Source organism: Eretmochelys imbricata, chromosome 17 (assembly GCF_965152235.1).
Source record: "Eretmochelys imbricata isolate rEreImb1 chromosome 17, rEreImb1.hap1, whole genome shotgun sequence".
Taxonomy (NCBI): Eukaryota; Metazoa; Chordata; order Testudines; family Cheloniidae; genus Eretmochelys; species Eretmochelys imbricata.
This window is the reverse complement of record NC_135588.1, coordinates 2,935,230-2,961,033: the sequence shown is the minus strand read 5'-3', so window position 1 is coordinate 2,961,033 and position 25,804 is coordinate 2,935,230. Positions and strand designations below refer to the sequence as shown.

The 25,804-nt window shown below is 55.5% G+C and overlaps 1 protein-coding gene across 1 annotated transcript in view; it reads right to left on the bottom strand.

Annotated features, from left to right (window-relative positions):
• The window catches only part of ABR (ABR activator of RhoGEF and GTPase), a 95,278-nt gene extending 86,498 nt beyond the window's left edge, over window positions 1-8,780 (bottom strand). The window contains exons 1-2 of the mRNA XM_077836462.1: window positions 8,082-8,780; window positions 7,346-7,976 (exon numbers count right to left, since the gene is read on the bottom strand). Of these exons, the coding sequence (XP_077692588.1) occupies window positions 7,346-7,976; window positions 8,082-8,780 (1,330 nt within the window). The remainder of the gene's footprint in view (window positions 1-7,345; window positions 7,977-8,081) is intronic.
• Window positions 8,781-25,804: the final 17,024 nt, after the last annotated feature.

Genomic DNA, 25,804 nt, shown 5'->3' with positions numbered 1-25,804 from the left:
CATGCATTAAATGGCGTCACGTGACTGACATCTGTCTGATGTGGATGATTTCCTTTCTTCTTCTCCCCAGGGAGAGAGCTGTGTGAGCGGCGGAGCAGCTTGTTCCACCCCTCCCGGTACGGCCCCCCTGCTCTGGGTTTGTGTCAGAGAAGGCCGGTGGGAGCAGGGCCCCTGGGAAGGTTTGGGGTGGCTCTGAGTTCCTGGGGGGTTGTTCCGCGGTCTGGGACCGGCCTCACAGGACACTCTGTTTGCTGCCCAGCTGGGCTCTGCCCAGGTGGTAGAAAGTTCCAAGGGACCGAGGAGTTATGGACCTCGGTGCCCAGCCCGGAGCCGTAGGCCCTTCTAGATACGCTGAGCCCAGGCCGCTGAGCGCCTCGAAGATCGGGCCCGATACCCCTTGACTCTCTTCTATGGGAGGCCAGCGCAGAGAGCAGGGGACGGGCCCGGGTGCTGCTGAGAAGAGCACCATCACACCATCCCAGAACACGGCTCTGCCATTGCCCCCTGGAGCCCTTTATCCCTGACACACATGCCCCAGCCTGGCTGTGGGAATGAGACAGGGGCTGAGATGCAGCCACTGCAAGATGGCAATCACTGGCCTGGAGCACCTGGCCCGGACGGCCGTTCCAGCCTAGAGCAGCAGAGTCTGATGCGGTCTTCAGCGGGGAAATGCCCCGGAGCCTATTTCTGCAGCAACACAAAGCAGTTCCAATAGCCAGCATTTGTTTCCTTGACATAGAAGCTGCTTGCACACAGGGACACTTCTGCTCAGAGCTTTCCCCCCACCCATGCGTCTAGTCTTCACCCTCTCTGGAGGGGAGGACAGCAGGAGCCCCTGGCCCCGCTGAACCCCTTTACCACTGGCCTCCAGCAGCCTCCTACCCCACACTGGCAGATTGGAGGGGAGAGCCACACTAGCAAGTTCTCTGTAACACTCCCATCACAGGTTTCAGAGTGAGCAGCCGTGTTAGTCTGTATTCGCAAAAAGAAAAGGAGGACTTGTGGCACCTTAGAGACTAACCAATTTATTTGGGCATAAGCTTTCGTGAGCGACAGCTCACTTCGTCGCAGGGTTTGCTCAGAGAAATACCACCTGCTCTGCTGTGGTTTCCACCTTTCTGTTCCCAGGGCCTCCTGGTTTCCGAGCAGGCATGAAGCCGTTTCAAAGGCCCCAGAGGGGGTTGAGACCGAGAGTGTGGTTTTGTTCTTTCCTGGAAGTGCTTTAATTAAAACACTACAGCTGTCTGTGTCCTCCATGGAGACAGCTACAACAGCATTAAAGGGGGAACTGTCCACAAGCTTAGACTCAGAGAGGCTTCTTCCGAACCAGAAGGCAAATCCCATTCACAGTCAGGAGGTGTACATATCATAGCCTGGAGTGAGAATCCCTCAGGCTCCCAGCAGCTCTCCACCCAAGGATCTCAGTGTGTTTCACAAACATTCCTACCACTCTGAGGTAGGTATCATCCCCATCTTACAGGTGGGGAAACCGAGGCAACTCGCCCAAGGCCAGACTGCTAGTCAGTGGCAGAACTGGGGGGAAAAGCCACAAAATGTCAATTCCATGAGACTCATCCTTCCCTGGGTCCTTCTGCTGTGTGAGGTACTCAGGAGATACACAGAAGCCCTTTTGTGTATTTAAGATTTTGTGAACTGGATTTTCTGGCCCTCCTTTTACCGAGGCCACGGGGAACTTTGCAAGGATGGGCACACCCAGGGGAGGACAATCAGGGGGCAAAGGGTAGCTCGGCATAGGGAATATGCAGAGAGCATTTCCTGATATTCAGCCAGAGTGACATCTAGGAGGCTGTGGAACTGTCCCGCTAAAGGTAGACGCCCCATTGCTTGGGCTGTTCAAACTGGCCCAAGCTCTGCACAAGGTCCTGGGACTGGTGCTCAGAAAGCAGGGGAGCAGGAGTAGGGACAACTGGTACTTGGATTCTAATGATTACTTTGTAGGGCTACTCGCAGCCCACACATGCTGCATGCAGCACGGGGCCCCAGAAAACATGGCACACAACACACGGAGCTCTCCAGCTGCATCGAGGAAGGGAGGGTTGTGGAGACTCACAACGAACCTGGGCACCCAAGTACATTAGCAAAGGGAGCTGCATGGCGCGTGTTTACTGTCTCACCGCACACTCTGCAGAACTAGACGCGCTCCCAGGCTCAGCAGGGCTCCGATGCGGGCCGACTTCGCTGCGGTCAGCGGGAGCTCGGGTGGGAGTTTTCGAGGTGCTGACCAACCCGGCGCAGTCCTGCCCCAGGCTACCAGGCAGCCACGTGACCCAAAGGCGGAACGTTTCCATTACAGAAACTGGCGCTGTAGCTAGACCCAGGGCTGCGGGTTCAGCTTACCGCTTGGCCTGCTGTAACTGGATATTCTGGCCAGCACCATCTTGGATTACTATTGCCATTGCCCCATGGCCCCCACCCCCAGCCTCTCCAGAGCAGGGGTATGTGCTGCGGAGGGATTTTGTTTCAAGAACAGAAATGTTCAGAAGCCTGTGGCTCGTGCATCGCAGCATCCCCCGACGAGAGACGGTACCCAAGACACGCACCCCACCGGCAGCAAACCTAGCCAACAGCCATGCCTGCTGCCACACCTCTAGCTCGGTGGCAGAGTTGCTCACAATGGGCATCCCAAAAGGGGCTAAGAGCAGAGAAACACTATAGCCACCACTCCTAGATCACTGTGTGCGCAGGGCCGTTCCACAATGCCTCCCCCAATGCACGGCGCGGCGAGAGGGGACAGCCGTCTGCAGCGGTCCCTTCTCTCTGGCCCTCAATCTCCTTTTACCTGGTGTAACTCCACTGGCATCAGCGGCGTCATTCCCGAGTGACACCCGAGGGGGGTCTGCAGTCAGCATCTCCTACTGCCCTGAGTACGTCTCATGAGACCAGGCAGCCCAGATGTGTTGGCAAAGTGCCAGCCTGGAGAGGACAGTCATCACTCCAGGGGCTCTCTCAATGGGGTCACCAACTCGTAGGCATTGCACTGAGCCTCTCACACCCACTGCATAAAGCTTGTTTCCCCATTTCTAATGATCAGCCCTCCCCCCATCCCAGCCTTCCAGGAGACTGCCTCTGCCAGCCAATCAGATGATAACAGGACAGGGAAGCACGTAATAATCCCGTTCTCCCGTAGCTAAGCCGCAGGGCATTTGCCTCACTTTGTATCTGGTTCTGTTAGAGGGTGTCCCTATAGCAGATGGAGGCGAGGTCTTCCCAAAGCAGAGGAAACCCCAGCAGCGGTCAGGCTCCCGAAGCGGGTCCCTGGCAGATTGACCGCAGCAGCACTGCCATTCCCCGCATGCCACTCGTCTCCACCGAGGGCAGGGCGAGAGCCCACACCCTCCGCTGCACCCAGACCGCCTGTCGGCTGCACAATGCAAGGCACCAGAATCAGCTGTGAAGGCAGCTGTTTATTTCACAGCACTGATGGGTGGAGGAGAAAGAGAGAGGTCAGGGAGGGTAAAGATGAAGGCCAGCCTGGCTCCTTGTTCTAACCATCTGTTTGCTGACACCAGGATCTTGTCAGTCAGCCTGGTCAGAGCTGACACGTGTGTTACCCAAGATGCTGTGTGGATCATATGACGGTCACATGCATTTCACCCAAGCGATAGCTGGGAACAGAGACGTTTTACAGACATCCTCATTTAAATTAGTTTGTGATTAATCCGATTTCAGCAAAACCTTTCATTTCCTCCACTAGCCTCCATCAGGACAATATATGCCAAAGCTTCTTCCATTGTTTGCAGTGTTGTTCTAGCCAGGCTGGTCCCAGGAGAGGAGACCCAAGGTGAGTGAAGTCAGAGCTTTCATTGAACCAGCTCCTTGTGGTGGAAGGGAGACGTTTCCGAGCTTCACAGAGCAATTCCTCAGGTCTGGGAAGCTCAAAAGCTTGGACCTTCCACACAGAATCAGGGAGCCAGAAGGGACCGCAAGGGTCATCTCCTCTAACAGGAGTCAGTCCAGTAAAAGACAGGAGCTCCCGCACCTAGCTCCTCTCAAAGCTTCTTCCTGCAGACTCCTCTCTTCCCAGCCAGGCGGCACTCCAGAACTGATCTGCGACACAGGGATGTATTGCCATGAAGTCGTATTAGCAGGATGGCTGCAGATTTACTGTGCTCAGATCCACTCAGCACTGATATTAAAGTAGAGCCGCATTAAGCTCAGAGCTTCGCATTAAAATAACGAGGGCTGCCAAGCCAGGGCTACTATTAACGAAGCGACAAATCATCCCAGTTGGCTCATTGGTGAGAGAATGAAGCAACATCAGTGTCTGGAATACTCCGTGCATGTGACAAGACAACGAGACATGACAGAGGTCTCTAAAGAAGAATGATACACTATCAGGGTTGGAAGGGAACTCAGGAGGCCATCTAGTCCAACCCCCTGCTCAAAGCAGGACCAATCCCCAACTAAATCATCCCACCCAGGGCTTTGTCAAGCCTGACCTTAAAAACCTCTAAGGAAGGAGATTCTACCACCTCCCTAGGTAACGCATTCCAGTGCTTCACCACCCTCCTAGTGAAAAAGTTTTTCCTAATATCCAACCTAAACCTCCCCCACTGCAACTTGAGACCATTACTCCTCGTTCTGTCATCTGCTACCACTGAGAACAGTCTAGAGCCATCCTCTTTGGAACCCCCTTTCAGGTAGTTGAAAGCAGCTATCAAATCCACCCCTCATTCTTCTCTTTCATAGACTAAACATCCCCAGTTCCCTCAGCCTCTCCTCATAAGTCACGTGTTCCAGTCCCATAATCATTTTTGTTGCTCTCCGCTGGACTCTTTCCAATTTTTCCACATCCTTCTTGTAGTGTGGGGCCCAAAACTGGACACAGCACTCCAGATGAGGCCTCTGGGCAGCACAGAAGTGAAGCAGCTGTAAGTGAAAAGGGGATCTAGACACCCAGCTTTATTGTACTCTCAGCTTCTGCTTTTAAATGTCACCCTCTCTCGACTGCGTGTGTTGCCGTCAACACACAGGCTGGCCCGCTGGGTGTGACAAAGGGAACGGCTGATGCAGGAAGGAAACATTCAGGCCAAATCTGGACCAAGCGAATCATCATCATCTGACATCTCTACGGTTCCTTTCAATCGAAGGGCTTTGCAAATCATGTGCACAGAGGAAACAGTTCACACATAGCTCTAATGCAACCACATCTAAGGTGAAAGGCAGCAATTCGCTGCTCAACTGGAGGAAGAGAAGATGTTTTAGCTAAGGATACTGTGACAAACATCTTCCTTTACAAAAAACAGTGCCATGAGATCTGTAACTGAGCAGACAGGGCCTTGGGCTTTCAAGGTCTTGCCTGAAAGAACCACACACAAGGAGAGAGGAAACCCAGTTTAGCTCACATGGAAAAAGGAAGAGCTGGGCTGGATTCGACACTGCGAACCCAGGACTATGCCATGGAACCCCAATGGACCAGCCTTGATTTGAGGAAATTCCCTTTGAGGAAATCCAAGTAGGCTTTGGTGCCTCCATTGCACAGTCCCCAGTAGTTTGAAAGTCTGAGGACCCAAGGCACAGACCAAACACCCACTTAAGGGGTTTTCCAACACACAGGCCAGGTGTCAAGCCGCTGATCAGCCCACCAAAAAGTTACAAGGAGCTAATCACAACCGGGAGAAGAGCCCAAGGATTCAGTGCAGCACTGAGAGGACCCTTGCACACACCCCCTCTCCTAGCATGCAGCCTCTCAGCTAGGGACGCTCCAGTCCAGCCCTTCTACATGGGGGCCGCAGAGGCATTCTCCAAAGGCGAGGGAGGCTCCAGGCTGGAGGCAGAAGGGGAGGGATGTGGAAGACACAAGCCATTCAAAGCCGCAGTCTGTTAATGAAAGTAGATGGTTGCAGAGCTTTGGGAGCAAACACCACCTGGCAGACAGCTCATGCATTGGAGGCCAGCCTGGCCTTTTGCTTCCTTAGTAGAATGCAGTAAACTAGATGAGGTTTATTTCAAGCAATAGTAACACACCTTGCCCATGCAAGAGCTCTAGGCACCCTGACAATCTTACCACAGCACACTACACCCAGAAGCATTGAAACAAACACTCCAACAGGAACAAATTAATTCAGTGCAGCCAGACAATGAATCAGCAACAAAAAGATGAGTAAATTAGTAAATTATGTTCTTTTAACTGTCCCAGTCATGCTAACGCAGGATTAAAGCACACTGACAGACACAGTGAGAACTTCAAGGCATCTGGAATGACAGACCTTGCAAAGAAATAGGGCAACATGACACAGAATAGCTATTAGCCAATTGCATCTTTAACACCGTAAGACGTCTCGTAGGATCATCTCCGTTAGACTTGCAAACTAACATTCTGCCAAACCACTAGGAGACACACAAGCTCAGCATTAATATCTGCCACTTGTCACGCTAATGTGGAGCACGGCCACCTCACAGCGTCTCTTCACTGGTTAAAAGCTGTCTTGGTCACACCTCTCACAGTCACCGCCAGGCTCAAAGGGTCCTTCCGCATCCAGCTACCACATTCCTCTACGATAAAGTGCTCAGTAACAGAAGTGACCTTTGAACACGGAGCTCATCCCCTAAGCTGTGAGCCTGCGTATCGGGCGGAGTCCCAGCACTCACAGGCCAGGAACACGACTCCCCAAGGAGTATTTATCCCCATCGTTGCCAGTGCCACACAGACTAGCCCCAGACAGAGTGCCAAGGAATTAACATCACCTGTGGCCAAAGCAGCCCCTTTCTGAGCAGGGCACTGATCCAGTGTCCTGGTACACGTATGGAGTGGAAGGATATTAGACTATAAATAATGCACACTCAGGTGATCTAATAACGGAGATTTTGGAAAACTCCCAGAGCCATCTCTGCAGCTTTGGGACATCTTTGGCAGGTAACACAGGGCCAGCACCAAATGGCCATTTGGGGCAATTCCCCTAGCAGTTTTAGGAGATGCTGAGACCAGAGCCAATCATGCTGACCAACACTGCCTCCCTGGACTCCTCATATGTCCTCTCTTGTCTTGCACTCGGATTGTGAGCTGTCTGGCCCAGGGACCATCTTTTTGCTCTGTCTGTACAGCGCCTGGCACAACAGGCCTGGCCCAGGACTAGGGCTCCTAGGTGCTATGGTAACACAAATCCTTTCTCCCCACCACAACCTGCCCCAGTGCGACACAATCCCCCACAGCCCAGGCAGCCCACCCCCTCCACCCCGCCAGCAATGCCTGTGACTTGCACTCCCATACCAACCACAGGAGCAAGGTGGCCCAGCCTGCACCCCCTTCACCAGGGAGACACAGGCCAGGGGTGGCACGGACAGGGAGGGGGGCCACGCAGAGGAAGGGGTGCCACCCGCCTACCTCCTGAGGAGCCGTCCTCGTGGTCGGAGCTGTTGTAGCTGCAGTCGCTGCCTCTCTCCGGGGAGCTGCAGCTGGAGGAGTCCCTGCCAGGCACATCCAAGTGTCGCTTGCGTCTCCAGGGCAGTGCGTGCTGCTCTTCGTGCTGCACGGGGGAGCTGCGCCCATTCGTCCCATTCAGCGAGTCCAGATCCCGGCTGCGCTTGGGCCACCTGCCCCGTAAGGCGGGCAGCCAGTGGTGGGGCCTGTCCAGCTCCTCCCCAGACCCCCGGGGTAGGATCCTGAAGCCTAAGAAGATGGGGTTCAGGAGGAACTTCTCACTCAGGTCCACCTCCTCATCGTCGTGGTCAGCACTGCCCTCCCCGGGGCCAGGCATGTTCTTGGCGTAGGGCTGCCGGCCGCGGACCTCCCTTAAGATGGGCATAGGGCCTCTATGGGCCTCACCAGAGGAAGGAGGATGCTGAGCAGGGGGCTCACTGCCATGGGCCTCACCAGCGATGGGGACCGGGGGCTCACTGCCATGGGGCTCACCGCCATGGGGGCGCCCAGTAGGGGGCTCGCTACCATGGGCCTGGGAAGGGATGGGGATGGGGGGCTCGCTGCCATGGGCCTCCCTGGGGACAGGGATGGGGGGCTCGCTGCCATGGCTGTCCCAGGGGACGGGGATGGGGGGCTCGCTGCCATGGCTCTCCCTGGGGACGGGCATGGGGGGCTCGCTGCCATGGCCCTCCCTGGGGACGGGCATGGGGGGCTCGCTGCCATGGCCCTCCCTGGGGACGGGCATGGGGGGCTCGCTGCCATGGTCCTCCCTGGGGACGGGCATGGGGGGCTCGCTGCCATGGCCCTCCCTGGGGACGGGCATGGGGGGCTCGCTGCCATGGCCCTCCCTGGGGACGGGCATGGGGGGCTCGCTGCCATGGCCCTCCCTGGGGACGGGCATGGGGGGCTCGCTGCCATGGGTCTGGCCAGGCGGGTGCCCAGCTGGAGCATCGCTGCCCTGCTCAGTGGCCGGGCCATCTGGCCCCCCCTCGGTGCTCCTGCCCACAGGGTGCTCATGCCTGGGGGGCTGCCGCCTGCCCTGCCTCCGGGCCCGCGGGGCTGCCTTGTGCTGCTGCAGCTGGTGCTGGATGGCTGCGGCCAAGCTGTGCACCGCGTGCCCCGCTGCGCCCCTCTTGCCAGGGGGCATGTCCGGGAGGGGGGCGGGCTCCTCTGCCTGCCCCTTCGGGGAGGGGGCCGGGGGCTCCCGGGCCAGCGCCGCCTCCAGGTAAATGACTTTGAACTTCTCCTCGGCCAGCGCCTGCTGCAGCAGCCTCAGGTTCCCCCGGCAGCGCTCCAGCTCCAGCTCCATGTCCCGCACCGAGCCCAGCTGCATGCGGGGCGCCGGCTCCCCAGGGAACTCGGCCTGCCAGTGCCGCGCGAACTCCGCCGGCTCCCACATGCTGCCCGCGCAGCAGCCCCGAGCCCCCGGGGATGGGCGGCGGGGCTGGGTGCGCGCGGGGAGCGATCCGATGCCCCGGGGATGGGCGGCGGGGCTGGGTGCGCGCGGGGATCGATCCGATGCCCCGGGGATGGGCGGCGGGGCTGGGTGCGCGCGGGGATCGATCCGATGCCCCGGGGATGGGCGGCGGGGCTGGGTGCGCGCGGGGAGCGATCCGATGCCCCGGGGATGGGCGGCGGGGCTGGGTGCGCGCGGGGATCGGAAAGTTTCTCTCTCTCCCCCGGCAGCTTCCGCTCCGGAGTCCTGCTGGGGCCCTGACGTCGCGGCCCGGCCCGGCCCCTCTGCCACACAGACCCGCCTCCCCCTGGCCCAGCAGGCGGGGCCCGCGGGGAGCGCCCCGCCCGGCGCAGGAGGCGGCTCCTGGGGCTGGGGCTTCCCCGGGGCCGCGGCGGAGAGGAGCCGGGCCCTGCGGAGCGCGCCCCTGGCCGGAGCGGAGCCGGGCTTTGCCGGGGGAAGCGGCCGCACCGTGGGGTGCCAGGCCTCCAGCTTGGCTGCTGGGCTGGGGGCGCAGGGGAGGGCTGCAGCATCAGGTGTCAGGTCCCTTTTGCAGATGGGGAAACTGAGGCACAGAGCAGCTAAGTGACTTGCCCGTGGTCACCCAGCAGACCTGTGCCAGGTCTCCTGGGTCCCCTCGTTATCCGTCCATTAGGCCACTCTGCCGGAAACGGCCAGGAGCTATTAACCGGCGCCCTGCCCAGGGAGAGGCTGTGTGGATGCTAAGCCAGGAGCGCACTGGGGCCCAGTTCTGATGCCCCAACACGCGTTGATTGCGATGGGTCTGCCATGGAGCACAGGCAGCAGAGTCTGGCTCCAAGCCACCACCGTGCAGGGAACTGTCTGCAGATCCTTTGGCTGTAACCCTTGTGGGGCAGCGGAGAACCCAGAGCAGAGTTCGCACCTGGTGTTTGTTTCCCCTCCTTTCCAGCCCTGCTGTCGGGACTTTGCTTCTCCAAACGTAGGAACATTCAAAGCGGTGTCACTCTTTAACCTGACGCCAGTTACCCGAACGGCGAGGGGAACGGTGGAAGGCACTTGGACTGTCACCCCGGTATCTGGGCGCTGCATGCGCTGTCATGGATCTCTGCTCAGAGCCCCCCGGCAGGCAGGGCTCTGCGACACTAACTCACTTGTCCAAGGTCACACAGGAAGTCTGTGGCGGATCAGAGAGCTGGGGGCTCACAGGCCCAGCCTGGTAACCTGACCACACACCACTCCACTGTAGTAGGCAATGAAAGAGCCTCATGATCTTTTATGTTTGGCACCTTCCAATACCCCCGCTGTCTTGCTTGTACCCCCTGGTGGCACTGTATCCAACCCAGGGAGAAGCCCCCCAGGGCAGGAGCCTGTCCTAGCTGGAGTGCCATGCATGCCTATGGTTCTGCAAAAGCAATAAACTCAGCTGGCCCTGGGCACCAATCAATCCCTCCCCCAGCCCATCCTAACGGTTGGAGAATAACTTCCATTCTCATCGTCCAAGATCAAGCAACTGTTTGGCACAAAAGACGAGTTTTGCACCACACCCTGAAGGCTGGCTAGCCCACAGATTCCCAGAGCAGGGGTAATGGTACTGGACAGCTGCAGTCAGGGTCTGTGCTGTATGTCTTGGAAGCGGCATTTTCCACTGGCTTCATTGCCCGCTACCAGAGCCACTGTTTGTAAAGCATTGTTGTGACGACGCGGGCCTGTTCTTAATGTTTCCTCTGAATAGTGTGGGGGTGCCTCAGTTTCCCCTAGGCAGTTCTTAAGTGTCTAGGGGGTGGGGTAAGGGTGTATGATCGTTGCAGAGCCCTAGAGGGCAGGTGTGTGCAGGGGTCTGGACACAGAGAGTGGCCGACACCCTGTTTCCTGGCCATTGATGGCCTGGCCCTTCCCCGCTGCAAGGTGAGAGCTAAAGGGTTGGAGAACAAAGGAATTCGGTGACCTCCTGGCCCGGGAAAGGGACAAAGCCCAGAGGAGGAGGGGCTGGAGGGAGTTTCAGTTTGGGGCTGGCTGGGGACATGGAGTGAAGTGCAGACGTGGTTGTCTGGCTCACTGTCCCCCAAAATGGACCCAGCTGAGGGGTCCTGTTCTCTGCACCTACAAGCTCTGTTTTAGACCATGTTCCTGTCATCTAATAAACCTCTGTTTTACTGGCTGGCTGAGAGTCAAGTCTGACTGCGGAGTTGGGGTGCAGGACCCTCTGACTCCCCCAAGACCCCGCCTGGGCGGACTCGCTGTGGAAAGCGCACGGAGGGGCAGAGGACGCTGAATGCTTCGAGGCCAGACCCAGGAAGGTGGAAGCTGTGTGAGCTGTGTGTCCTGCAGACAGGCTGCTCACAGAAAGGAGACTTCCCCAGAGTCCTGCCTGGCTTCGTAGGGAGCAGTTCCAGAGCATCGCCCGGGGACGCCGTGACAATTGTCACGGGGTAGCTGGCTCTTCACGGAGAGCTGGGAGCAGGTGGTTATGAATGACAGCAAGTGGCTCAGCTGCAGGTCGGGCTGGTGAGAGAGGGTTGGTGATCAGGTTCTGTGGGCTGCCGGCTGGAGAAGGCTTTGGCTAGGCAGAGTGAGATGGAAGAAATAATAAATGATCCTGGAACCAGGCTAGGGAATGCATGGAGGAAGACTTTATGCAAACAAAGAAAAAGAAAGGGGTAGATTCTATGGAACGAGAAGACCCAGCAAGTAGGAGGGCAGGAAAGGGAACCAGGGGAAATCACATGCTAGTAAACTCCCTAGGTAAGGACAGAAAGATGGGGGAGATCTAAGGATTGCAGAAAGAAAAGGAGTACTTGTGGCACCTTAGAGACTAACCAATTTATTTGAGCATGAGCTTTCGTGAGCTACAGCTCACTTCATCGGATGCATACCGTGGAAACTGCAGCAGACTTTATATATACACAGAGAATATGAAACAATACCTCCTCCCACCCCACTGTCCTGCTGGTAATAGCTTATCTAAAGTGATCATCAGGTTGGGCCATTTCCAGCACAAATCCAGGTTTTCTCACCCTCCACCCCCCCACACAAATTCACTCTCCTGCTGGTGATAGCCCATCCAAAGTGACAACTCTTTACACAATGTACATGATAATCAAGTTGGGCCATTTCCTGCACAAATCCAGGTTCTCTCACCTCCTCACCCCCCTCCCAAAAACCACACACACAAACTCACTATCCTGCTGGTCAAAAAAGTGCTGGAGATACAGTAAGAGCTAGGGCACTGGCTGGCGGGGACGTGTTAGTGGAATGTAAAAATACAGGTTTCAGAGTAACAGCCGTGTTAGTCTGTATTCGCAAAAAGAAAAGGAGGACTTGTGGCACCTTAGAGACTAATCAATTTATTTGAGCATGAGCTTTCGTGAGCTACAGCTCACTTCATCGGATGCAGTAAAAATACAGACCAAGCAGGGAAGTGCCAAAAGACAAGGGTGGTAGGTCAACTAAAAATAAGCTCTCGGCTACCCAAATTTCTCCCAGAGACTGCAGTGGAGGTATGTGGTATGCCAGAAGAAATGTCAGAAGAGGAAATCAAGCAAGACAGAAGTGAAGATAAGGTGATTGCTGCTAAGAGGCTACTTAGCAGAAGAGGAAGTGATAGCCAGCACTTGACACCTGTGCTGTCACCTTTAAAGGAAGGATGCCACCAGGCAGGATAATTTTAGGGTATCTGATGTTCTGGACTAAGCCCTGGATTCCTCCACCTGTGAGATGCTACAGGTGCCAAAGGTAGCACATAATTGCAAAGGGAAAATATGGTGCAGTAAGCGTGGAGGTAAAGAGTCATTCTGTGATAACTGGGAGGAAGGGACAAAACAAAAACGGTGCAGCTGTGGAGGAAAACACAGCTCAGCACATGGGGGATGCACTGAGGCAAAGTGTGCTAGAGAAATACAACCCCCCAAATTACTCATAACTTCTCATATGCAAGAGCTGCTCGGAGATACATAGATATGGGGAAAGGGAATAGCCCGCAACAAATGAACGGGAGAGAAGTGACGAGTGACACTGGGGTAAGGAGAAGACACAGTACTTATACAAACAGAGTCATTGTGTTTCTGATTGAAGTAATAAATTGCACATCTCAAGCAGGGAAGAAAACAGAAAATTCAAATAATTAAAGCTGTTAAAAAGGACTTCTGGGTTAGCAACCTATCTGTGGAATGACTTCCTACCTTCCTAGGTGAAGGAAATCTTGAACATTAAAAGAATGGTGGTGACGTCTTTCAGCTGGAATGCCCAGAGCCTAATAGTGCCTGGGCAGGAATTAGAGCAAAATATTGTTATGAAAATAAAGCCTGATACAATATGCACGCAAGAGACTTGGCTAATAGGAAAACTAAGCCATAAAATCCCAGGATATGGCAGAGCTAGAGAAACAGAAAAGGGTGGGGGTGTTCGCCCCTTCGTTAAGGAGAGCCTGAACTACCTTGAAGTAGAGGTTAAAACCCTAACTACTGAGTACAAAACAATTCTGTGCCTTTAACACTTCGTAGTATGTAGAACCAGGCCGGAAGTAGAGGCTATGGACCTGGAAGCATTCACTGCAGATGGCACCTGCCCGTTTGTTAAGTGTGATGATCTGAACAGTCACAACAGATTGTGGAGAGATAAGAAAAATGATAAAAATGGAAAATATTGAGAGCAATTCTTGGAAGAGGAAAAAGAACAGGAGGACTTGTGGCACCTTAGAGACTAACCAATTTATTTGAGCATAAGCTTTCGTGAGCTACAGCTCACTTCATCGGATGCAACTGATAGCTCACGAAAGTGTATGCTCAAATAAATTTGTTGGTCTCTAAGGTGCCACAAGTCCTCCTTTTCTTCTGCGGATACAGATTAACACGGCTGCTACTCTGAAACCTGTCTTTGAAGAGGATAATTGAGTAACATTAAACGCTGGTGCACCTACCAGCCTCAATACAGCTGACGGAAGCCTGGATCTGGGAATAGCATCGAGCACCGTAGCAAGTGACGGCTGCTGTGAAATGTGCAGGGGAGGGAATGGGTAGTGACCATTTACCCATGTTAATTACTTAGCAAGGAAAAGGAAATACCAATATGGAATCTCAAAAAAGCCGTGTGGGAACTCCTTCGAACCAAAAGTGGGGAACATGTGACTGAGCAACGTATACATGACGTTCTTGAGTAACGCTACCAAAGGGATCAGAAAGATAGGCAGACGAGCTATTCCTAGGGTACCAACACTACTTAGAGACAGGACAGGTGTTCCCTGGTGAAAGACAGAATATGAAACAGTAAGTAGGGAAAGGAATAAAGCAAAAAGAAATAATCCTTAAATAGTGAGGACTTAATGAAATATTAAAATGGTAAGCGGGTTGCACAAAGGGCTCTAAAAAGAGCAAACAGAGGAAGCTGGGGAACATCCTGAGGGGAAATGAAGATACCAATGCAGCAGAGATGTATGAACAAATTAGGAACGTGAATGGAATGAAGAGTAAGAGCCCCAGAATACCAAGCCTTGCGGTTGCAGGACACGGAGTAATAAGCGCCAGCAAAGAAAACGTGGACATTCTGGCCACCATGTTTCCCAAAGTCAGTAATGAGGAGGAGGAGAGGCTAGAACTTCGGGAGAGAAGACGAGCATTCCTGAAGGATAATTATAAGATGATGATGAAGAGGTGGGAGGAGGACGTGGATATTATTTTAAAGTAAACCTTTAGCATGTGGGAACTCCAAAAAGTGATAAGGAGCAAAAGAACCGCACCAGGCAAGGATGAAATAAACTCTGAAATGTTTAAACATCTATGTGAAAAACGTGAGGGTGATACTAAAATTAGGTGATAACATCATGGAGAAAAGGTGAAATACCTGAGGCCTGGAAACACGCAATCCTAGTCTCGGGGCAAACAGGGTATGTTGACCTTAAGATCGGAGTCATGCGGACCAGCAGCCCACCTTGCATGGTCAGGTAAAGCCACGTAAAGAATGGACACAGAGATGCGTAGCACACCCGGAGAGGAAAAGGTTCGTCCATGAAACACAAAGTGGGTTCGGAAGAGGGAGGTGCAACTGATGACACTGTAAGAACAGAGCTAGAAGAACAAAAAAGCTTGAGAACCAAAGAATCCAATATAGTGACCTTCCCTGGCCAGAGGAAAAGCCTCCAATGTGTTACGGAGAGAGGGTATTATAGGGAGAATGTACACATGGGTAAGGGACTTCTGATGCAAAAGAACAACACAAGTGCAAATAGGGAAAGCTTTTTCCAATGTATTCTCAACTGCAAATGGAACTCCACGGGCGAGTGTAATTAGTGCAACCCTCTTTAATACCATGATAAATTACCTCTGTAAGGAGATGAGTACGGGAATTGGGATCACATGATTTGCTGACGAGGAAGCCCCTACGACAGGTTGAGGTGCAAGTGTCCCCAGCTCCAGGAAGTAGGTTGGCTCCTGTCAGAGATGTGAGAACAGGACATGATTGAGCCAAGTGGTCTGTAGAGTAGAAACCTGTAGGAAATAGAGAGGCCCCTGCAGAAGGCCCGGGCTTGGGGGAAGGGAAAGTTGAAGTACTGAGTTAGTTTTATGTGGAAGAAATAAAACCAAAGCCCTGAGGAAAGGGCCTGAACCAGATTCTGAGTGTGGTGTCCCTCTTCCTGGGCTGAGGGGACAGGCCCACAGTCTATTATGCTCTTGGAGGGGGGAAAACAAAGTCCTATAGGACAGTAAACGAGTGCAAACTAACAGAACAAAGCCTGTTTCTGAAGCAAAGGCAGGAATCTCTCCTTGCTGGGCTCTGCTGCATCCCCCAACTGGTTCTGAACCTGAGACCAAGTCAACAAGATCACTTATTTGCTCAGGTTTCAGAGTAACAGCCGTGTTAGTCTGTATTCGCAAAAAGAAAAGGAGTACTTGTGGCACCTTAGAGACTAACCAATTTATTTGAGCATGAGCTTTCGTGAGCTACAGCTCACTTCATTGGATGCATCCAATGAAGTGAGCTGTAGCTCACGAATGAAGTGAGCTGTAGCTCACGAAAGCTCATGCTCAAATAAATTGGTTAGTCTCTAAGGTGCCACAAGTCCTCCTTTTCTTTTTATTTGCTCAGCATCTCATAATTATTTTATTAACAACACATGCTCCAGCTCCCACGGCTCAGAGGAAGCCAAACGAGACACAAGCCGATCACATGAAGAGTGCAAAAGAATGAAACCAAATAAGCCTTTGTGCAAATACCCAAGTAGCTGGAGCTCTGCAATGCAGAAGCAGGGCCAAACTCACTTGTGGTGTAACTGCACTGGTGTAACTGCAAGTCAGCAGAGCTCCAGCGAGCTTGAACTGGGCCCCCTGGGTTTGTTGCATGGAGTGTGTCTATACTGGTGGGACAGCTCAATCAGCCCCCGAGCCTGTGCACAGCATGGGATGCAAGCAGCCACGCAAGGCAAGGCAACTAAAGTGACCTAGGAAACCCAGAGAGGGCTCTCCAGGGCATACAGCCACCAAGTCAAAATGATCGCATGTCCGCATCTCAAGGGGCAGGGGCAGTAGGGCTGTGCGCATTTCTGGAAGATCGCTCCATAGCAGCAAAGAAGTCTTGCTATGGCAACCCTCAACTATACGTGCGCACCGCACAGTGGTGTCGCCAACTCCCACACAAAGCTGCTAAGGCGGGGCCTACCGCAGCAAAGCTGGTTGCTGTCACTTGCTACCGGTGGTGAACTGCAGTCTGAGCAGTTACCTGATTACAGGATTTTCCTACAGATGGAAAGCTGCAAATGCACACACATGGCTGGGGGGCAGAGTCCCTTTTTACACTGCTATAGTCCTTTTGATCCGCAGTGCACGCTGGCTTTTTCCTGTCCTGTCCTATGGCTCTTATCCTGAGTCCTCCCGTTTCCTTCCCGCGTCTTTCCTTACAGCCCCCATTAAATCAAATCGATCTATTTATACACTGACCATCCCAGTGCCCAGGCCAACATACAACATCCAGAAAGGACTCCGGAGGAGCTCCAAATGCTCTCATCACCCTCAGTGCAGGCGTGGCTTGGAGGGGAGTGGTATCTCAGCGAATCCAGCTGCTCGGGCAGACCCAAACTGTGTGCCAGCATTACCTCTACAGAACCCGCCTGCAGGGGTCGTAGCATGTGCCTCGCCATGTGGCCATGGGACTTTTGGAAGCCGTGTAGACAGCTGGACCCTAACTGCCCTGGCCACAAAGTGCCCCATTGCTTGTGCTCATGTTGCCTTTTACCCTTTGGTTTTCCGGGGCTCAGTGCTTTTCCCCACTGATGTTTCTGTCGCTCTCCCTGCATGTTTCAGGCAGCTGTCTGCTTTCATGCTGATGAGGAGCAGAGAGGATGTGTTTTAACGCACTGAGCAAGCTGCATAAGCAACCATCCCTTCTCCTTCAGCCTGTGCGTACTGCTTGGACGTCACACTCCCCTCCTCCCATGTGCCGCACTGTAACTACGGCCAGGGGCTTTACTCAAAAGTCTTTTGCCTTCATCTGGCGCATCAGGCTTGAGCCAGTGCCAGACGGAGGGAGCCCCGGGTGCTAACTATCTATTAGTTTAGCACTTTTGGCCTTTGGGACTCCAAACCAGTGGTTGATACTATCTGTGTGTTAACTTCACGCACAAAAGCAATGTCCTTACCCATGCCAAGCCGGGCGTTAAACACCCATCAAGGTAACAGATGATACGGCAGAGCCGTTTCACTTTAACAAAGCAACTAATTAAAAACATCCTTTAGGAAATGACTTGATTGTCTCTTTCTGGAGAAAGCCCCCACAGGTCCCCCTCCGCTCCACACCCCCATCAGATAAAAGACAGCTTAGCCCCGCCTGGCCCAGGCACCCATTGGGCAGGCGCTGGCCTCTAGCTAGTAATGGCCCTGACATAGTCAATTAGCCAAAATCGTTTTCAAATTTTTTTTCTAGCAGTTTGCAGGCAACCTGCTAGCAGGGGCGAGAAGTGAGCAATTTAGGAGGCTAAGTGGTTTCTTGGATCCCCTCCCAGTGCTGATGGCGTGGGATTTTATATTTCTCCTCTTCCTTATGTACTGGAGCTGGCTGACCCCATTTACTCCTTGGTCGCCCTCCCTCTCCCACCCCTGAGGTCTCCCCGGTAGCAGAGTGGGAGGCACGAGATGGAGAAGCCCGGTGACGATGCCCAAGGGATGAGGAAGTGTCTGGTACAGGCAGTGGCCTAGGCGGTTAGTAAAGTAATTAATGGCACAAACCATCCATCTCTTTGCTGAACCAGGCTAAAATTAGCCCCCAAGAAGCTGGGGAGCTAGTGCACTGCAAAGCCTCCCTAGCACAGCCAGTTGTGTGGGCATGTGTTTGCCAGGCACCCCTCCTCACCTGAATAATGGCAAGCATTTCTCTAGCGGCCCTGAGGCCAGCGATTTGTGGCCCCAGCCTCTGGATGGACTGGCATTTCCACCCAGGGTGCAAAGGGCTTTCTGAAGGCAAAGCCTTGAAGAGGAGGTGCAAAGGCAGCCAGCGAACTCCTCGGGCTGGAGCAATGAGGGGACAGACCAGGCCCACTTTTGCCAGCTTTGACTCACGCTTGGAAGAGATGATTAGTCTTGGGCCCTGGAATTTCCTGCCCTGGTTCACAGCAGCTGGTCCAGCTCTGGCACTGATACAGCCCCAGCACCACAGGAATTAGGCAGGGCTGGCTCAGGCATTCCCACTGGGTACAAACCCAGAGTCACCATGAAACCACGTGATTCCAAATGGCTAGTGACAGCCACAGGAAACCCCAAACTCCTAGCTCTTCGGCTCCCCGCTGTAAGCTTGACATGCGGCCAAGCACCCCGACGAGCACAGGGCATTCACGCTCCCTGCCTCTCACACTGGGCATGGGCTGATTGTCACGAAAGGATGGTGTGGGGCACAATGGGCACCAGGAGCCATGTTTCCACCATACTGCCCCGCAAGCCCAGGCATGCTGTGCTGGTTATCAGTGTTGTCAGCAACCAGGTGGCTAACTTTACCTGTCAAGGAATCCAGGGACAGAGACAAGTCGGGGGGCTGTGAGTGAGGGCAGCATGTGGAAAGAAAGGGGGAGCCTCTGACCCCCTCTGAACCGTTGAGTGCAATATAAGGCTCAGCAGAGCGTGGCCTGGCCCTACGAACGAACACCTGGAGAACTCTCCTGCTTTGTTTCATTAGTCCCTGCGTGCCTAGGGCCCCCTTAGCCCCCCGCGCACGCTGCTCCCTAGGGTGCAGCAGTCAGCTCTTAGCAACGCCATTGCCACCTTGCTCCAGCAGAGGGAGCCCGAAGGAAACACAAGCCCAAGCCCAGACCGTGCAGGACTCCAGCAGCTCCATTCCCAGCGCCTGGCACCTTGGGGGGCGTTTGCTAGGTGCCGGGGGCAGGGAGGGCACTAGGTAGGGCTGCTGCCGGGAGAGGAAATGCACAAGAAGCAGTGCCCGGAGCTCCTGGAGTGCTGCAGGGAGCAGGGTGCTGATGGGTGCCCAAGGGGGGATCCCCTGGATTGCTGCAGCGAGTGGGGTGCTGATGGGTGCCCCTGGGGCAAGCTCCTGGAGTGCTTCAGGGAGTGGGGTACTGATGGGTGCCCCAGTGGGATCCCCTGGATTGCTGCAGCAAATGGGGTGCTGATGGGTGCCCCAGGGGAATCCCCTGAAGAGCTGCAGGGAGTGAGGTACTGATGGGTGCCCCTGGAGGAGCCCCTGGAGTGTTGCAGGGAGTGGGGTGCTGATGGGTGCCCCAGGGGGGAGCCCCCAGAGAGCTGCAGGGAGCGGGGTGCTGATGGGTGCCCCAGGGGGATCCACTGGATTGCTGCAGAGAGTGGGGTGCTGATGCGTGCCCCAGGGGAATCCCCTGGAGAGCTGCAGGGAGTGAGGTACTGATGGGTGTCCCTGGGGGAGCCCCTGGAGTGCTGCAGGGAGTGGGGTGCTGATGGGTGCCCCAGGGGGAGCCCCTGGAGTGCTGCAGGGAGTGGGGTGCTGATGGTTGCCCCAAGGGGGAGCCCTCAGAGAGCTGCAGGGAGTGGGGTGCTGATGGGTGCCCCAGGGGGATCTCCTGGATTGCTGCAGCAAGTGGGGTGCTGATGCGTGCCCCAGGGGAATCCCCTGGAGAGCTGCAGGGAGTGAGGTACTGATGGGTGCCCCTGGAGGAGCCCCTGGAGTGCTGCAGGGAGTGGGGTGCTGATGGGTGCCCCAGGGGTGAGCCCCCAGAGAGCTGCAGGAAGCGAGGTGCTGATGGGTGCCCCGGGGGAGGTCCCAGTTTTTCAGCCTTCAGACTCTGAATTTCTTTCCTAAGCGATTTGGCCTTTTACTGCGGGGCAAACACCCCTGGCCTATTTTGCCAAATTCTCTCCACAGTAGGGGCCTGGACAGCTCCAGGGCTGTGGACAGCTTGAGAGTCCTTCACACTCAGCTCTCCAGTCTGCAAGGAGCGCTGCTGCCCTCTGGCGTCCGCCTCACAAATCCACTAAGGCAGCGGGTGCTGTTTGCCCCCCCAGGGGCAGTCTCAGCAGAGCTGGAGCAGGAAGGGAGAGAGAGAAAGAGCAGCACCCATGCCCCCCCACTGCTGCAGATCACACCTGGAGACCAATGCAGTCAGGAAAGGGTTAAGTGTGCACCTCTCAACTGTCAGGAGTGTTGCCTAGTGGCTAAACCAGGGGCCTGGCAGTGCCAGCTGCTGCCTTTTACTGCTAGCTCTGCCCCCACTGGCTGTGTGAACTCGGGGCAGGGAAGTGAGGTATTATAACGGCTCCCCACCTTTGGAAAGCACTTTCGGAACTTCCCGTGGAATGCCCCGTATCTGAGCTAAGCCGCACAAAGTCCCCGGAGCTGGACAGCCGAGCAGAGCCACGCTCCTGAGATGCAACTGCCCTCTCCACAACAGCCCAGAACTGTCTGGGGGCAGCAGGACAAATGGCCTACGCTCATCGGGGTCCGGTCACGTGACCTGGGCAGATGTCGCTGCTCCAGGCACGAGATGGAGGTGGGCGGGTGGAGACTGCGCGAGACCATAGGTAGCCCAATCTCTCCAGAGCAGAGCCAGGGCGCTGCCTTCCTCTGCAGATGCTTCATTCCAGCTTGAGCCGACCCCTATCCACGTCAGTGTTACACCTTGCCAGCTCCCTGTTAAATGCCCAGTGCGGCTTTGTCTCCAGTGCAACGTTCTTGGGCACTCCCACATGTTCCTGTCTCTTCCCCGAGATGAAAGTGGACACAGAGGCCCTGGGCTAAGAACATGGTGCTCGTGGTGCGGCATGTGCCCAGGGGGCTGTGGCACGGACTCCTCTCAATAGCTGGACTCCCCAGTGTGCAGTATGGGCAGCGATGGTACAAGCAGACCCACCAACACGCCTGGGAGGGATGGCTATTCTCCGGAGGGGAATTCGTGCTCCGTCACTCCAGGGCCTCAGTCAGTGAACCCAACCACCCGTGAGTCCACACACGACACCAGCGAGCTGTCAGCTGGCACTCCTGCTAGTTCCCTGGGATAAGGAGGGAGGTCACTTGGGAAGGACGCCGGTGATCAGAGTGGAAGCAGGGCCAGAGCGACCTATGAACGTCACTTAGTAATAGACCGGGCAGCGTTGCAGCGAGCAGGCCACAACTAAGGCTGGACTGTGCTTAGGGCCATCCCTGCAGCATACGGGATCCCTCCAGAGCTCAGCTCCCCTCTCGCCTCGCTTATGCATTTGCTCCCGTCTCTCCGCCATGCCAGTAAAACATCTACCTGTCTCTTTGGTCTTCTCAGAACAGGCAGAAAGACAGGTGAAAGACCAGAATGCTTGGCACTCAGCCTGCATGGTCCGAGAACAGTGAGGGGCCGGTGACGATGCCAGACGTCCTAGGAAGGAGATACGGATTTTGTCAGCTGCCAGGAGCCAGCTCCCGTTGGGCACAGGCCAAGGAGCAGCGAGCGCTCCTGAGGGGTCGGGACCCCTCTTGGCAGGATGTCGGAGCAGGAGTGGTGTGCAGCAAGCAGCCTGACTGATGTGTGGCAACGGATAATTACGGCTCTTTCATCAGCTGTCAGGGAGATGAGCCTGGCTGAGCCTCACAACACATTTCTGGCTCCCTGTCTCAGCTCGTAAATCTCTCCAGCAAGGCGTGATAAATCAGTGGGCCAGCTGAGTGCTCAGCCCTGGAGAAGGAGGTCCCCATCGGCCTGCCCACCCCAGTAATGGGCACGTAGATAGGAAGCATCCAGGACGAGGTGGGGATGGTCTCAGAGCGGCGCGCTAATTACAGGCAGCGGATGGCATCCTGGGGCCTGTGATTTATTGTCTGGCCTTCCCCTCTTCCGAGTGCTCGGGGTGGAATCCTGTGGAGTGGGGCCCTGCCACAGCAGAACCCCGGAGAAGAGAGGAATGGGGCGCTGAGGGGAATCCACCGCACAGTCCTCCTGGGAGCAGGGCAGCATCATTGTCCCAGTATTGCCAACCCCAAATGGTCAAAAATCCTGAGTCAGGCTCAGCAAAAATCACAAGATTCTGTAAAAATAATCGATGTGGCGTTCTTCTGCTTTTTGAGCCTGTAGGGTGCACTGGGGTCACAAGTTGAAGCTTTGAGGGCTAGAAATGTACTTTTTCTCTAAGAATGAAGGCTAAAATCATCACAGATCCACTTGACTCCAGGAGCTGGGGCTTTAAGGAAAACTATAAATACCATGAGACTCATGACAAAATCATGAGCGTTGTCAACACTGCTTAAGTGTCCCCACTTTACAGCTGAGGAAGCTCAGGCCCAGAGAAAGACATAACTTGCCAGTGTCCTACAGCAAGACAGTGGCAGGTTGAAACAGAACCCAGGAGTCCTGGCTCTCAGTCCCATCACCCCTCCTTCCCATGATGTGCTTCCTCTGCCCCTTCTGCAATGCCACACTGACACCAAAGCACAGTTCAAAAGTGGGCTGCCCAGTCGGCGTCCTCCCGACACCAGGCGTGAGCAGCATGTCCCAGCCCCGCTGGGTAAGGGTGGCATCTCGGGGCTGCTGCACCCCATGAAGTGCCATAGCTGGAGGACAGAGGGAGGCCCCTCTGCCATGGAATTCTGATTGCAGCCAGCACCCCACTTCCCCCAGGAAGGGAAAGGAGCCACCAGTAAAGGCCCAGTGGCCCCAGCCATGTAATCTGAGAGACTGGTTTGTATGTCAGAGGACAATGCCTGGGGGATTAATGCTGCTAAGCCGGAGGGGTCTTGACTGCCCCCCAGGGCTTGCAGCATAGCACCCAGGGGCAAGGCCCTAGGATACACACTCCCCAACGGGTCACCTCGCGCCAGTGCTGAGGCAACTGTGTAAGAGTTCCCTGAAATCTTCAGTGGAGGTGGCTGCCCGTCGCCCCAGACCTGTAACCACTAGGCCATGCCCTGTCTGTATCCAATTCCCCCTCGCCTGGGTACTCCCTGGTGGTGGAGGGAGCCTCAGTTGAGGATGAAAGAATCAAGTGCCCCTACTCTGCTGCACCGCGGGACGTTCCCCCACCAGTGCCAACGCCCCCCGCAGGAATCCATCGGCACTGCACACAGGTTCCGGCCCGCACTTCTGCAAATGGGACGGGCCTGGGAGAGGTACCTTGGTGCCTCCCGCAGGAACCGCCGGCTCCTAAATCCTGCCCCCAAACAGAACCTTGCTCACAGCTGACCTTGGCAGGTGATTCCTTTGGGCCAGGAAAGCTCCTGCTCCTGGGCAGAGTGAGATGCCAGCCGGACAGAGAAAGCCATGGAGGTGGGAACAGGTGCGCTGTGGCGAGTGAGGTGATGGCTCTGAAATATTTGCAGAACTTTGCCTCACTTTGAAGTTCTGCTGCCCCGCCTCTTCCCCCGAGGCCCCCAACTTCTGATTTACTGACCTCCGTTAACACAGGCACCGAAATTAGCTGCCGCTTCAAAGAGCTGAGAGCAGAGAAGGGCAATAGACAAATAGCTGCCCGCTAATTGTAGCTATTGATCAAACTCTGTTTGAGATGATTAGATAAGGATGGATGGACAAAAGGGGGCCGTGATCGCCAGGAACCCCAGCAATTTGTCAGGCTGGCTCCTGCACCATTTTTCAAGATGTTACCGTGGGCTCATACAAGCAGTTAATAGCCGAGCACTAATTAAATTATCGGCAGAGGGCAGTGGAATTAATTGCTTCAATGGAAGGCGGCCGTGTGGCGGTTTCTCAAAGATGCTGCGTCTGCATGGGGAGGCGGCAGCGAACCTGCCTGGACAGCACACTAGCAAGCCAGGGGATGAAATGTTCTGATCAGTCTAGGGATTTTTGTTTCCAGAGTGTGTCCCAAAGGAGTCCAGGGGGATTCCTTCACCTAGGACTGGCCAGTAGTCGAGTGCCCCCAGAAAAATGGGAGCGCTGCCCTTTCGTGCATGATTGCTTGGATGGAGTGAGCAGGCAGTTCTCAGATGTGCTTTCCCAGGGTCGTTAGCATGGATTTTTGGGGGTGGGGGCGAGACAAATGCACCACAATCAAAACATGAGGGTTGTCACGCTGCAGGGGGCGGAAGGGGGGCTGTACCTCACCTGGCAGCCAGGGAGCCAGGTGGTGAAAAGGTGGCAAGAGAAGGAGTGCAGCTGAGTGGTCAAAGCTCAGGAAGGGAGTCAGGCGAGCTCACCTCTGTTCCTGCAAAGTTTGTGATTTGCCTATGCTGCGGGCTGAGCTCCCCCTTTGCAGTCACTGGCTGCTGCCGGGTGCTCGGCCATTGCAATAGCAGCCCTCGGTTAGGAACAGAACTCTAGGCCCCTCTATGGGAAATCCTGGCCATCACTGCTTGCATTTGCCATAGGGTCGAGGAGCCCGAGTCATTGACTAGGCCCCCACTGAGTTAGATGCATGATTTCCCCATGCCTGGCTGGCAGATCAGCTGTCGGCCCTCCATGCTGGAGAAGCCAGGGGGTGCTTGGGTCCTTCCCTCAGGAGCCCTGTCTTCCCAGAACAAATCCTGGAGACAGCTCTGCCCCCAGGCCCCCAGCTCGCTGCTGCTCCGAGAGGCCAGGAAGGCCTCTGGAGGGAGGCAGCACTTTAGTTCTTTTATCACCTGTCCCAATCCGCCCTGCGACATCTTTGTTTCCTGTTCCACCAGGCAGAGGGCGTGACTAGGCCCCCAGGCAAATTCCTCTGCCCCAGCCGTGTGCAGGGGGTGGCTGAGTGGTCAGCCCCCTTGCAAAGGGGGAGAGGGGATGTTGTCTACCCCGCTGCTCCCTCCCCCAAAAGGCCAGGCCCCTCGTGCCCAGTGCGGTTCATGCTTCCCTCTCATTCCAAGCGTTGGCTTGGGCTGCAAGGGGAGCCAGGGCCAGGCCTGCAGGTAACAGCTCTTGGCTGCTCTTCCTAAGTGCACTCAGTGCTGAGGGGTGCTGGGCCGACAGCCCTGAAGACGGAGGGGTCTGGCCAGCCCCAGAGCAGCGGAGCAGTGCTCCCTTGTCGTGCCAGCGTGTTTCCAGACAGCCTGCAGGGGCACCCTCGAGGGCCCAGGGGTCTCCCCGGCCCAGTCCCAGCCGTTTGACCCCGTGCTGAGAACAGGGCCCAGCAGTGCCAGCTGTGATGCTAGTCCGCAGAGAAGACCTGTTTGCCAGGAGCTGGGCTCCACCTGCCCCTCTGTTACACAAGGGCACTGCACAGATGGGAATTACTGAGGCGCCGAGCTGGAGGTGAAAGAGCCCCCCTCTTATTGGCAGTCCCCCCAGGGCGCCCAGCCCCGTCTCTCGGCGCTTGTCAGAGCGCTGCCCACTCAGCACCTGCCAGCAGCCCCAGTCAAAGCCCCGTTCGAGACGTGCTCCTGGGTCACACCGGGCATACCTGCGCGCCCAACACCCACACAGGGCTGAGCTGCTCGGCCCACTAGCCTCCCGCCCTGGATCCAAGGGATGCTGGCCGAGGGGAGCCCCCACTGGGGAGAGGATGCAGCTGGTGAAAAGCAGGGAGCCGACCCCTAACCGTGCTGTTAGGAACCCCTGAGCGGTGTGGGGGGGAGGAAGAAGAGGCCTGAATCATGAGATTGTATTGCACCTCCAGATGCATTGTGGGAGT